Source organism: Enhydra lutris, unplaced genomic scaffold (assembly GCF_002288905.1).
Source record: "Enhydra lutris kenyoni isolate GAN:26980312 unplaced genomic scaffold, ASM228890v2 scaffoldscaffold50, whole genome shotgun sequence".
Classification (NCBI taxonomy): Eukaryota; Metazoa; Chordata; class Mammalia; order Carnivora; family Mustelidae; genus Enhydra; species Enhydra lutris.
Genome location: NW_019154134.1, coordinates 15,091,543 through 15,104,053, shown reverse-complemented (window position 1 = coordinate 15,104,053; position 12,511 = coordinate 15,091,543). Strand labels below are relative to the sequence as shown.

At 33.8% G+C, this 12,511-nt stretch overlaps 1 protein-coding gene across 1 annotated transcript in view; it reads left to right on the top strand.

The window, feature by feature from the left end:
* LOC111156970 (ADAM metallopeptidase with thrombospondin type 1 motif 6) overlaps positions 1–12,511 on the top strand; it is a 300,261-nt gene that overhangs the window by 224,038 nt on the left and 63,712 nt on the right. The window contains exon 14 of the mRNA XM_022518156.1: positions 6,591–6,693. Within this exon, the coding sequence (XP_022373864.1) occupies positions 6,591–6,693 (103 nt within the window). The remainder of the gene's footprint in view (positions 1–6,590; positions 6,694–12,511) is intronic.

Here is a 12,511-nt window from a genome sequence, read left to right as displayed (position 1 = left end):
TTGTTTGCAACTTCTGAAAGAAGGTGTGGAAGCAAGGACTTTGTTAGCCCTTGTATCATTGCATGACTTAGAAAGTGATGCCTGTTTGGGTAAACAAATAAAAATGTCCTGTCTTTGCAGTCCCATGTCAAGCACGTCGTGACTTGCTAAGCAGATCAGGGGCTGGAATTTAAATTCCGCTTATGCTCCTGAAACTAATAGGGCATATCCCGCTAAGAGTATGTTGCCATCCTGGAGAGGAAGAGGAAAATTAAATTTGGGGAGTGTTGAAGTGTTGTCTAGGGTAATGGTGAAGAAGCAAACGTGCGTTTAGTGCGGAAACAAGAAAGGAAGAAGCAGCAGAAGGTGAAAAGGGCAATAGAGAAAAGAAGTTGGAGAATAAAATGCCAGTTTTGCTCATTTTGCAATTTTATATGAGGCCATAGAAATCCTTGTGTCCTGCCAGCCTGCCTATCTCCTTTATGAAGAAGAGAGGAATGGGAAAGGGGAAAAAGAATTTTCTTGCTCAGCTTTCTTCTCACACTTTATTACAGATAAGAAGACACAACACAGTATTTATGGAATTGTCCTCTTTTGTAAGACATTTTGGGATGTATTTCTCTTGAAGTTAAGTGGTATTTTGGGTGTATTTTGCAAATGAAAGAGAGAAGGCACAAAAGCCTTCTGCAACTTGCCAAGTTCACCCTATTCTTTGGGACAAAACCAGGATTAGAAACCCAGTAATAGAAATGCCACTACAAAGTTTGTCAGCAGAAGCTGAGATTTCTTTCTATAGCAACTTTTATGCCCCAATGAATTATCTTTTTTTTTTTTTTAGGTTTACGTACCAATAAAGAGTATTAAGTTTAGTCAAAAAGAGATGCTTTTAAACAATCAGTGTAATTGGAAGTGTAGATAGTCTGGAGAATGTGCTAATAACATACATATCTCTGTAAAAAAAATGTGCTGATAAAGATGCTAGTATTAATTTTTTTTATTTCTTTGAAAATACTAAGATTGAAAATGCCGAGACCTGTAGCTTTGCCCTCTGGATTTATGTGGGATCCTGCTGGTTGCTTTTTAGATGGAGAGGATGCTTGATTAGTGTTAACACCAGGAGGCTGAAAACCTGTCAGGCTTTACATAAAAAATTGGTTGCTTATGCCCACTGTTTTTGCATGGTGTCAGCATTTATTACCTTTAAGCAATTTAAAAAGCATTACTCTTTAAACTCTCTATTCCTAAAAAAAAAAATAAAAAATAAAAACATATTTTATGTAATTTTTCCTTAAGAAATTATTCTTTTCTTTGATCACTCTTTTCCTTTGGAATGAGAATATACAACTCCTACTGAGTTAATTTCTAATCAACACAAATTCAGAGCATTCACTGAAGGAAACAGTGAAATCAGAAAAACAGAACAGCTGGTAAATTCTAACAGAACTAGCCGGGATATTCTAGAAACAGATAGGCATGGGATCAAGTCTTCTACAGTTTCCATGCTATTCTTGAACCTCCTTAACACACTCTTGTTTCAGGGCCTTTGTATTTACTATTTACTTTTCACACTGATGTGTAAATCACTCCCACTGTTTCTTCTAACTCTCTGCTCAAGGGCTACCTTATTGGAGAGAATGTCTCTGACCATACCATTTTTTAAAAAAATATTTTATTTATTTATTTGACACAGAGAGAGAGAGAGAGATCATAAGTAAGCAGAGAGACAGGCAGAGAGAGAGAGGAGGAAGCAGGCTCCCTGCTGAGCAGAGATCCGGATGCGGGGCTCGATCCCAGGATCCTGAGATCATGACCTGAGCTGAAGGCAGAGACCTAACCCACTGAGCCACCCAGGCGCCCCAAGACCATACTATTTCAAAACAACTTCCCCGTCACCTCACCATCAATCCCCTTATTTTTCTTCTTTCTCACCTCCAACTAGAATGAACTCCTGAAAGCAGGGACCTAATCTGTTTTATTGCTTTATTTCCAGAACTTACATCATATGTGACACATTTGCTGAGCAGAAGAAAGACATTTAAGGCCAGTTCTTAATGGCTGGCTTTAAGAGGACTAATGATAAGCTTATGATGTGCTCATATGAAAGCCGTCAAGGTCTAGATACCTTACATTTAGGGATCAGATTGTTCAGTGTAGATCCAGAAGAAAGGGTTATAGGAAGATAGATTTAGGCTAAAAGTAAGAAAGAACCTGATAATTGCAACTGCCTGAAAAGTATTTGATTTTTCTATAGATGCTTGTACAGATTGCATGATCACTTTAGGGATAATTGTAGAGGAAATTGAAGCATCTTATGCTAATTAGATTATAGTCTTAGAAGTATATGATTCTGTATTGACTCAAAAATTAATCACAGTTTGGTCATTCTTCAAAGTGCTGCGGGACATATGTATCTATTATGTTACCATCTTAAATCAGGAGGTTGAAAAATTCCACCTCCTCTACCAAAGTTGGCCCTGTCACCTCTTTTTGTAGGTAAGATTTTATTGGAACACAGAACTGACCTTTCATTTGCATATTGCCTATAGCTTCTTTCACACCATAATGCCACTGTTGAGGAGTTGCAACAAAGACCGTATGGCGTACAAGGTCTAAAATATTACTACGTGGCCCTTTACAAAAAACGTTGGCCATCCTCTGCCCTTAACCAATAAACTGCAAAATATAACTCATAGAAATAAATAAATCTCTATTCAGTCTCCCAAATACCTCATCATCATTATTTTTGATTGTTATATCAGTAAATTTCCAACCATAATAATATAAACCTCTGAATATTTAAGTAGAGGGACTTTAATGGAAAAAAATGGTTACATAGACGTTGGAAGAGGCTGGCAAGCCCATAGATCAACATCAACAGGAAGACGCCACCACTCCGTCCAGGGAGACCAAAGAAGAGGGTAGTTTTATCGGAGTCTAGATGCAGGAATTATAGGATAGAATCATAAGATAGGGCCAGAGAGGGGAGGGATGGGGTAAGTGTGGTGCTATTACCTGAAGTTGGAATCACAAAAAGATTCTTTTGCCTATGGTGCTGCCATGAGGTGGAGAGAAAGAAAGAGAAATACTCTGGCTTCTCCCAGTAGTGCCTTCATTGCCTGAATCATTGTCAGAAGTCAGCAGACACAGAAGACTGGGAAATGGAGCTTGCAGAGTTCATTCCCCAGAGATACAGAGCAGAGCAGGAGAAGGTGAGGAATGAATCTAAGAATGCCTAGACCCAAGACCAGAACAGCTGCTAATAGTTATTAACTTCTGCCCTATGCCAGGTACGGAGCTAAACAGTTCACATGAATCCTCTCCTAGGAGGTAAATACTAGTATTATCCCTAGCTTATAGATGAGGTTTGGAAAATTGAGTGCATTGCTAAAAGCCATGAATTAAATAAAAGACCAAGTTAGAATTGAATCCAGGTTTGTCACACTCCAAAATTTTGCTTTTAGCCCTCTTATTTTATAAATGAGGAAAAAGTAGTTTGGAGAAGAAAAGAAAGTTGCAGCTGAAATGACAGGAACTCAAGTTATTCCTGTTAAGTTTTTATACGTCTTAACAGAGCTAAAACTTTATGCTGTTACTGTAGCATTCAGAGTTCAAAGGAAGCTCCCATTCTGATGAAGGAGTGTCCTTACACCCTGAAACTATCACTAAGCAAATGTTTGTAGCCAGTGTACTCGGTAAAAGGGATTATTAATTACAAATGCCTAAGAGTGTTAAAGAGATTAAATAGATAATATATCTATAGGCTTCTGAATAGTGTACCATAGAATGGGTACTTGCTGAATGCTTAGTAAATGCTAAGTAGCTATTGTCATTGTTAATATTTTTATTATGCTGACCCTGAGTAGTTATCAGAGGAAAGAATATAGATTAGAAATTTTATGAAATATTATCCAAGTGTTTTGTTAAACTATAATATCCTCCTGTCGGACTTTTCACTTTGCCTGTATTTAGGAGATTCGTTACAAGATAGTCAAGAATGAGATTTTTTGTTTGTTTTTAAGTAAATAGTCTTCATAATGCCTTAGTTTGTTAATTCAGGGTTTTTTTTTTTTTTAATGTACCAGTGGTTTTCTATGAAATGTCATCTTTTCTTATTACTTCATAAATTTCTTTTGTCTACAATGGAACTATTCCCAACATACAACCTTCTCCTTCCGGTAACCATGGCTTTACTTCACTTCCTTCTTAATAGTTTTAACCCCCTAGAAATATTCTTTCTCACCTAGTTCAATTCTTATAATACTTTATAATATTATAAAAAATAATTACTTATAATACTTGTAATTGTGCTATACTCACGATTTTCCTCCTACACAAATCATGTGACACATGGATTTTTTACCTTATGGAGCACCTATAGGCCACCTGTGCTGTGCTGTGGTATACTCATTGCCTGAGACAGCACTGCTGTTCTCCCATTTGTGTCCCATTTCTCCAGCTAGACTGAAAGCCATGCTTGGATGATTGTTTTAGTGGTTGGTACTTTACAAATACTTAAGTTTTATTGGAAAACTTGTAGTTAGAGTTCAAAGTAACTGTATTTTTTTTTTTAAATTTGATGATGTTTGCTTAAAAATTAGTCTTGCTACATGGCAAAGCCACCAACCACTTTCATCCTTGAATGGGAGTCCCTGAAAAAGTGTCTAGAATGGCTTTTCTTTGATGCAAAGATTGGCACGCGGTGAAACAAAACACCCGGGAAGTGTGTCTGTCCAGCATGATGCACTAGGTAGCGTATGTTAAATAGTCATTTTTCATTTTTCTAAAAGACAAGAAGGGTTATTTGACAAGCAGAATCATTGGGTTTGATATTGCAGTGTCGAACTTTAATGTGCAGAAATTATAATATGGGGCTCACAATGGAACGTAGACCTATTGACACTGTTTTCAGAATTTGAGGCTTTTTAAAAAAAAAAAAGATTTTATTTATTTATTTGAGAGAGAGAGAGAATGAGAGCGAGTGAGCATGAGAGGGGGAAGGTCAGAGGGAGAAGAAGACCACCAACCCACCCCCCACCCCACCCCCGCTAAGCAGGGAGCCCTATGCGGGGACTCCAGGATCATGACCTGAGCTGAAGGCAGTAACTCAAACAACTGAGCTACCCAGGCACCTGAATTTGAGTCTTTGGAATTGATATGGTAGAGATTTGAACCACAATATATAGGAAGTAATGATGACCATATGACTATGTGCACATTGTGGTCTGTTGTTTTTGTACATGCTCCAAGGGACCATTTATAATATACTAACCTCAGAAAACTATATAAAGTAAATGTAGAGATCCGAGGGAGGGCAGTAAAAAGTCCTTGATTGATCTCTGAGAGTTTAATCTACTCATCACTTATTCACAATTAAGAATTTTATCTCCTGGGGGCGCCTGGGTGGCTCAGTGGGTTAAAGCCTCTGCCTTCTGCTCAGGTCATGATTCCCAGGATCCTGGGATCCAGCCCCGCATCGGGCTCTCTGCTCCGCAGGGAGCCTGCTTCCCCCCTCTCTCTGCCTGCCTCTCTGCCTACTTGTGATCTCTGTCTGTCAAATAAATAAATAAAATCTAAAAAAAAAAAAAAAAAAAAAAAAAGAATTTTATCTCCTGAACTGTTTTATTCTTCCTTATGTGAGCAGGATATTTTTTCCACCAGTTTATCAAAAGCAGTGATTATTTTAGGTGCTACAACTATAGAACTCTAAAAGATAAGTCAAATTAGGTCATATTGCTCAAACACTGTGAAAGGTTATACTTCTAATTCTTTGTGAATTTAAAGATTGAATTTAGGATGGGCCTGTGGTATTTGGAATCTAGACCTAGCTGCATTGGCAAGGTTTTCCTTTTTTAAAAAATTCAGGTAGATGAAACATTCCAAACTTTTAGAAAACAAATAACCTTCTCTTCACCCTCTCAATATCCTCCTCTGCTCCCCACCCAACACATGCAGATGTTTTTAACCAAGTTAGTATTTTATTTTCCGTGATGTTCATAGATTAAATGTAAATCTTAGTAAGTCCAAATTCCTTGAATTTGAAGGTGTTTAGACTTGAGGACTAGCATTTGCCCAGTTCATTCCACATCTTAAAATATGGTTTTTGTCAAGGCTAGACAGTAAACAGCTATAGTAGTAGGGATCCAAACCACAATTAATAGAGCTGAATGTTGTGTTACAAACCTGCCTCTTGATTCCTTAAAATAAAGAGCTGGGAGTAGCTGTGGCAACTGGACCTTAAATAATGTTACCAAAAGAGATTTTGTGTTTTAGTTTTTTCATCTAGTTTTTATATGTATTTACAATCCTGATGGATTGATTGCAAAGTGGACTATGACATGTATCTGACTATAAAGTTATAAGGAAACTGTCTGACACTTAATTTCATATAAATTACTTCAGTTATTTATTCTGTGGCTAAGATATAGTTCAGACACATCAGTTTGAATACTGCTGTAGAATGAATAAATGTAAAGTAAATGCCAGAGTTATAGCTACAGCATCAGGCAGTGAGCTAATGTGACGAATTCAGGCAATTTTAATTTTAGGGACAATGTCCCTTAGTTTTAGTATTTTTCAACAATCATACCATTTATGATTTTATTTTATTTTAGCCATGTCCTTTGGGGGCCCGAGATTTTCGAGAGAAACAGTGTGCAGACTTTGACAATATGCCTTTCCGTGGAAAGTATTATAACTGGAAACCCTATACTGGAGGTAATGTATAACCAGCAGAGCATTCATCATGCTTGAGAGCTTTGCAAATATAAAATAATATATAAATACAAACAAACACACACATACTTTCATACACATACTAGTAGAAATCAGTGTTTGCAAATCAAAGCAAGATAACGCTTATAGTACTATACAGTTTCCCTGTAATAAAGTTTATGTTAGTAAAAATGATCAGAGATCATTTATAAAAACCTAATTCTATTTAACAAGGTACAAAAGTCCTTGAAAGGATATAAATCCAAATAATGCTTTTGAATTCTTAAGACTTTCTTGGGATAAATGGACATTACATTATAACCATTTATAATCACTAAATATTTAGAATTATCACCCTGAAAACAACTTATAACAATATAAATCAATTTAAAAGTGGCCAGGAAAACCTATATTCTTTCTTGGTCAAAGGCCAAGGATCTTCCAATAGATTATTATTATTCTTTTTTAGTGTTGGGGATCATTTTTACCCTTTAATTTGGGCATGTATCAAACACTAATTGTTCAGTAAACACTAGAAGTTTTCTTGTATTCCCAAAATACAAATTAAATTTTGTTGAAATTTTCTCTTGGAGAAATTGAATGTACTTTTAAAAAATTTCTATTGTTTGTTTTTTATTCTACTATCTTGCCTTGAAAATTTTCCAACAGAGCAATATTAAAAGAATTTTACATTGACAAGATTCTACCATTTACATTATAATATACTTTGTTACATGTCTAGTCATCTCTCCATTCATTAATCCATTAATTTTTTGATGTGTGTCAAAGTAAATTGTAGTCATTGCCATACTTTCCTCTAAATACTTCAACATGTATAACATTAACCACAGTTCAATATTTATTTATTGTTTTAGAGGTTAGATTATGTACAATGCAATGCACAATCTTAACTGTACTTTCCCTGAGTTCTGACAAATGTGCACACCTGCAAAACCCTATTAACGTACAGAACATTACCATACCTCCAAAATTCTCAAAGTCCCCATAGTCCTTCCCAGCCAATAGCTGCCTCTACCTATTTCTTCCAAGAGGCAACCCTGTTCTGATATTTTTTTCCTTACCATATATTAGTTTTGCTGGTGCCAGAACTTCATATAAGTGAAATCATGTTGTATTTACTATTTTGGGCCTAATGTTTTTGAGATCCATCCACGTTATTGCACATATGAAGAGCTCGTTCCTTTTTATTGCTGAGCAGCATTCCATTGTAAAAACCAGTTTTCCCATCCTGCTACTGATGGCTGACCACCTGAGTTGTTCCTATTTCTCAGCTGTTCTGAATAAGCTGCTGTGAACATTTTTGTAGCATTCTCTTTGTGAGCATATGTTTTCATTTCTCTTGGGTAAATACTTAGGAGTGGAATTGCTGGGCAATAGGGGAGGTGTGAGTTTTGCTTTAAAAGAAATTGCCAGATGTTTTTCCAAAATGATGTACCATATTACACTCCCACCAACAACATATGAAAGTTACGTTTGTTCCACATCCTTGCCAACATTTGGTATTTTCAGTCTTCCGTTGGTAGGTGTATAATAATGTCTCAGTGCTGTTTTAATTTGCATTTTCTGATCATTGATTATGTCAAGTACATTTCTATGTGCTTATTGACCATTTATAAATCTTCTTGGTACACTTGTAAAGTGACTGTTCCAATCCTTTGTCTAGTTTTAATTGGTTATTTATCTTTCTATTCTTGAGTGGTAGTTATTTATCAGATAAATTTCATGAATATTTTTTCACATCTTTGGACTTTCCTTTTACTTTTTTAATGGTGTTTAAAAATTAAGATTTTAATTTTGATGAATGCTATTTTTTCATTTTTTTTTCCTTTTATGGTTATTGTGTTTAGTGTCCTGTCTTAGAAGCCTTTGCCTTTCTCAACTCAAGAAGATATTTTCTTATGTTTTCTTCTAAAAGCTGTATGGTCTTGGTCTTTATATTTGGATCTATAGTCTAAAAATAATTTGGGGTTATGGCGTGTATTTGTAATTTCAATTCTATTTTCTTTCACTTATTTGTCAACAATAGAAATACACAATGAAATGTTTACAATGTGCAATGAAATGAAATGGTAGCGGTACTATGCTAACACCACACTGACTGAATTATTGTAAATGTATAGTCTTGGACACAGGGAGTGTAAGTTCCTCCAACTTTGATCTATTTTTCAAGAGTTCTTTGGATATTCTAGGTGCTTTGCATTTCTATCTAAATTTTAGAATTGCTATTAATTACTACAGAAAAATATGCTGGGCTTGTGATTGCTATCATGTTGAATCTATAGATAGTTGAAGAGGAACTGATAAATTAACAATATTATTTTAACATTGAATATTGAATTCAATAGTGAATATATGAACATTATATATATATGCCCATTTATTAATGTTTTCTTTAATTTTCTTTATGTTTTCTTTAATTTCTCTCAGCTATGTTTTGTAGTTTTAGGTGTTAGGTCTTGTACTTCTTTTGTTAAATCTATTTCTGAGTAATTTTTTTTTGCAACTATTGTAAATAAAAGTTTAAACTATACCATTTTCAATTGCTTGCTCTAATATCCAAAAATACATAGATTTTTGTGTATTAAATTTGTATTCTGTGACCTTCCTAAATTTACCTTACTGTTAGTCCTAATAGTTGTTTTGTAGATTGCTTAGGATTTTCTTGGTAAATAGTCATGTTGTCTGGAAGTAGAAACTGTTTGTATCAATTGTTATGTCTTTTAATTCATGTTCTTGCCTTAATACACTGGATTGGCTCTTCAGTACAGTTTGTACATGTATGAGTATATGTATTTTTCTTTATTCTGTTAATATGGTGAATTGCTTGATAGATTTTTATGTCAGACCAACTTTTTATTTCTAGGATAAACCCCATGTGGCAATGATTTTTTATCTTTTTATATGTTATTGGATTTAGTTTCTAATTTTTTATTAAGGGTGTTTGCATCTGGTTTTTTTTTGTTTTTTTTTTTTTAAGGAATTCTGATTTGCAATTTTTTTTCCTGTCCTGTGTTTGACAAGTTTGGGTATTAGATTTACTCTGACTTCTAGAAATAGAATCCCTGTTTATTTTCAAAGAGATTGTAGGATTGGTATTATTTCTTCTTTAAAATAGATTTCACTACTAAAGCCACTCAGGCTTGGTATTTTCTTTGTGGAAAAAAAAATGTTACATATTCAACTCCTTTAGTAGATAAAGAGCTGTTCACATTTTAAAAAAATTTTTATGTCTTCAAGAAACTATGGGATACTCCCATATACCATTTCTTGACAGAAAATTGATCATAACATTCTCTTACTGTCCTGTTTAATATCTATAGGCTCTGTAGTGATGTATGCTCTTTCATTTCTGATATTGATAATATGTGTTTTCTCTCTTTTTCTTGATCAGTCTTGCTTGAGGTTTATTAATTTTATTAATCTTTTCAAAGAATCTACTTTGGCTTTAGTACTTTTCTCTTTTATTCTCTTTTATTAGTTTTTGCTCTTATATTTATTATTTTTAAATTTTGGGTTTATTTTGCTTTTCTGTATTACCAAACTTGAGTTTTAAAAAAATTTCCCTTAATTCAAAATCTTTTATCATTTACTTTGTGATTTCTCCTTTGACCTATGGGTTATTTAGAACAATGTTAGTTTTATTTCCAATTATTTGATATTTTCTAGATTGTTTGGTTATTGATTTCTAATTTCTACTATGATCAGAGAATACTCTGTATGATTTAAATTTTTTAAATTAATTGAGATTTGTTTTATAGTACCATTTATTGTTCATGTTGGTAATGTGCTATCTATACTTGAAAAGGATGTGTTTTCTGCAATTGTTGGATACAGTGTTCCATAGATATCGATCACATCAAGTTGGCTGTTAGTGTTGTTTAAATCTTTTATATTCTTTCTGATTTTTTTTTTTTTTTTTTTTTTTTTTTTTTTTTTTTTTTTTTTTTTTTTTTTTTTTTTTGGGATAATTTTTTTAAAAATTTTTTTTTCCAGTTTTGTTTTTTTTTTTGCAAGTTTTTTTTTTTTAAAGATTTTATTTGTTTATTTGACAGAGATCACAAGTAGGCAGAGAGGCAGGCAGAGAGAGAGGAGGAAGCAGGCTCCCCACTGAGCAGAGAGCCCGATGTGGGGCTCGATCCCAGGACTCTGGGATCATGACCTGAGCTGAAGGCAGAGGCTTTAACCCACTGAGCCACCCAGGCGCCCCTCTTTTTTGCAAGTTTTTCAAGTTGCTTTTATTAGGTACATATAAATTTAGGATTGTTTTGTTTTACTGTACGAGGAAAAGAAGTATCTGAAAAATAATTTCAGATTTAATAATTAGCATCTAGGTAATTATAAGCTTAGTGGATTTACCCTAAATTCATAATAAGCTTTCACTTCATAAAAGCTTTCACTTTTCACTGAAGGTAACTGGTAATGATGTGACCTAATGTTTAGAGAATCATCTTAAATCTCTTTTCAAAATAATAGCAGTACCTCTTCTGAAAACTCACTGTAGTTGAGTGGAGTGCCTGGATGGCTCAGCTGGTTCAGTGTCTGACTCCTGATCTCAGCTTGGGTGTTGATTTCAAGGTCATGAGTTCAAGACCTGTGTTGGGCTCCATGCTGGATGTGGAGCCCACTTTAAAAAAAAAACAAAAAAACTAAAAACAAAACAAAAAAACACCTCTCTGTAGCTGAGGAAGTTGAACACATCTTCTGAAATGAAAAAGGGTGAAATGTATTCTTATTATTATCACATAGTGTAGTAGTCTAAGGAATACAGCCAAAGTATTTATATGTTCTACATATCAAATGCTACCTTACATAATTAAATTATGTTAGAATTGAGTAAGCAAAACTCGTTTTCTTTTTAAAACCTGACATAAAAAGCTACATTAAATTCCAAAGCATTACAGTAAAAAAAATGGGAAAAGAACTATACTGGATAGTAATGAAAAAAATCCCAGTAAAGTTCATTGAAACTTAGAGTAAGTTTATTTATAAGAATCTTACAAAAATGAATATAAATACCTAGATTATCAGTTTAGGAAGAAATTATTCTATTTATTACTTGTTATATTTGCGGTCAGGAGAGCAAAAGGTATCATTAACTTAAGTCTAATAATAACATATCAAATTATATAGAAGTTCTATAACCTATACATTGAAAATGGAAGCAAACGTGGACTTAGGGCCAGAGGAGGTAAACTGACAGTTCAGGAACCAGTCTTTACTTACATAGATGTTTTAATCTCTAGTATTTTTGAAAACTTTGAATGAGTTATCAAAAAGCGTTTTTTATTTTAAAACTCTAGGTTTCCATCTTCTCATGAAAAAACAGTATTTGACAATATTGGGCCATCTTCTTGCATTGTACAATAATCAACTATAACAAGGATCTTTAATGCAATGTTCTTTCTAATTTACCATTGTCTCTATCACTCATTTGGCTTGTCTCTTTGATTTCACATACCTTCGATGAGATTTGTAATTTCTACTGAGATTAAGCATGTCATTTTATCTTTCTGCCTTATTTTCATTGTTTGAAATGGTCTTTTTTTATTTCAAAGAGAAATTTTATCAGCATGATTAGAATTAAAGCAAAATATTTTAAACTTCATCAAACGAAGGTTGGACATAAAGTGTTTTTAAGTCATAATTTCAATCAGTAGTTACATATTTAGAAGTAACTTTCTCATGCAATGTTTTGAATAAAATAAATTCATATATATTACATCTTTCCAATATACTATGAAAGTATGATATTACTCTGCTTGTTTTTTTAAATTGCTACTATTTATGCCTATTTTTCACA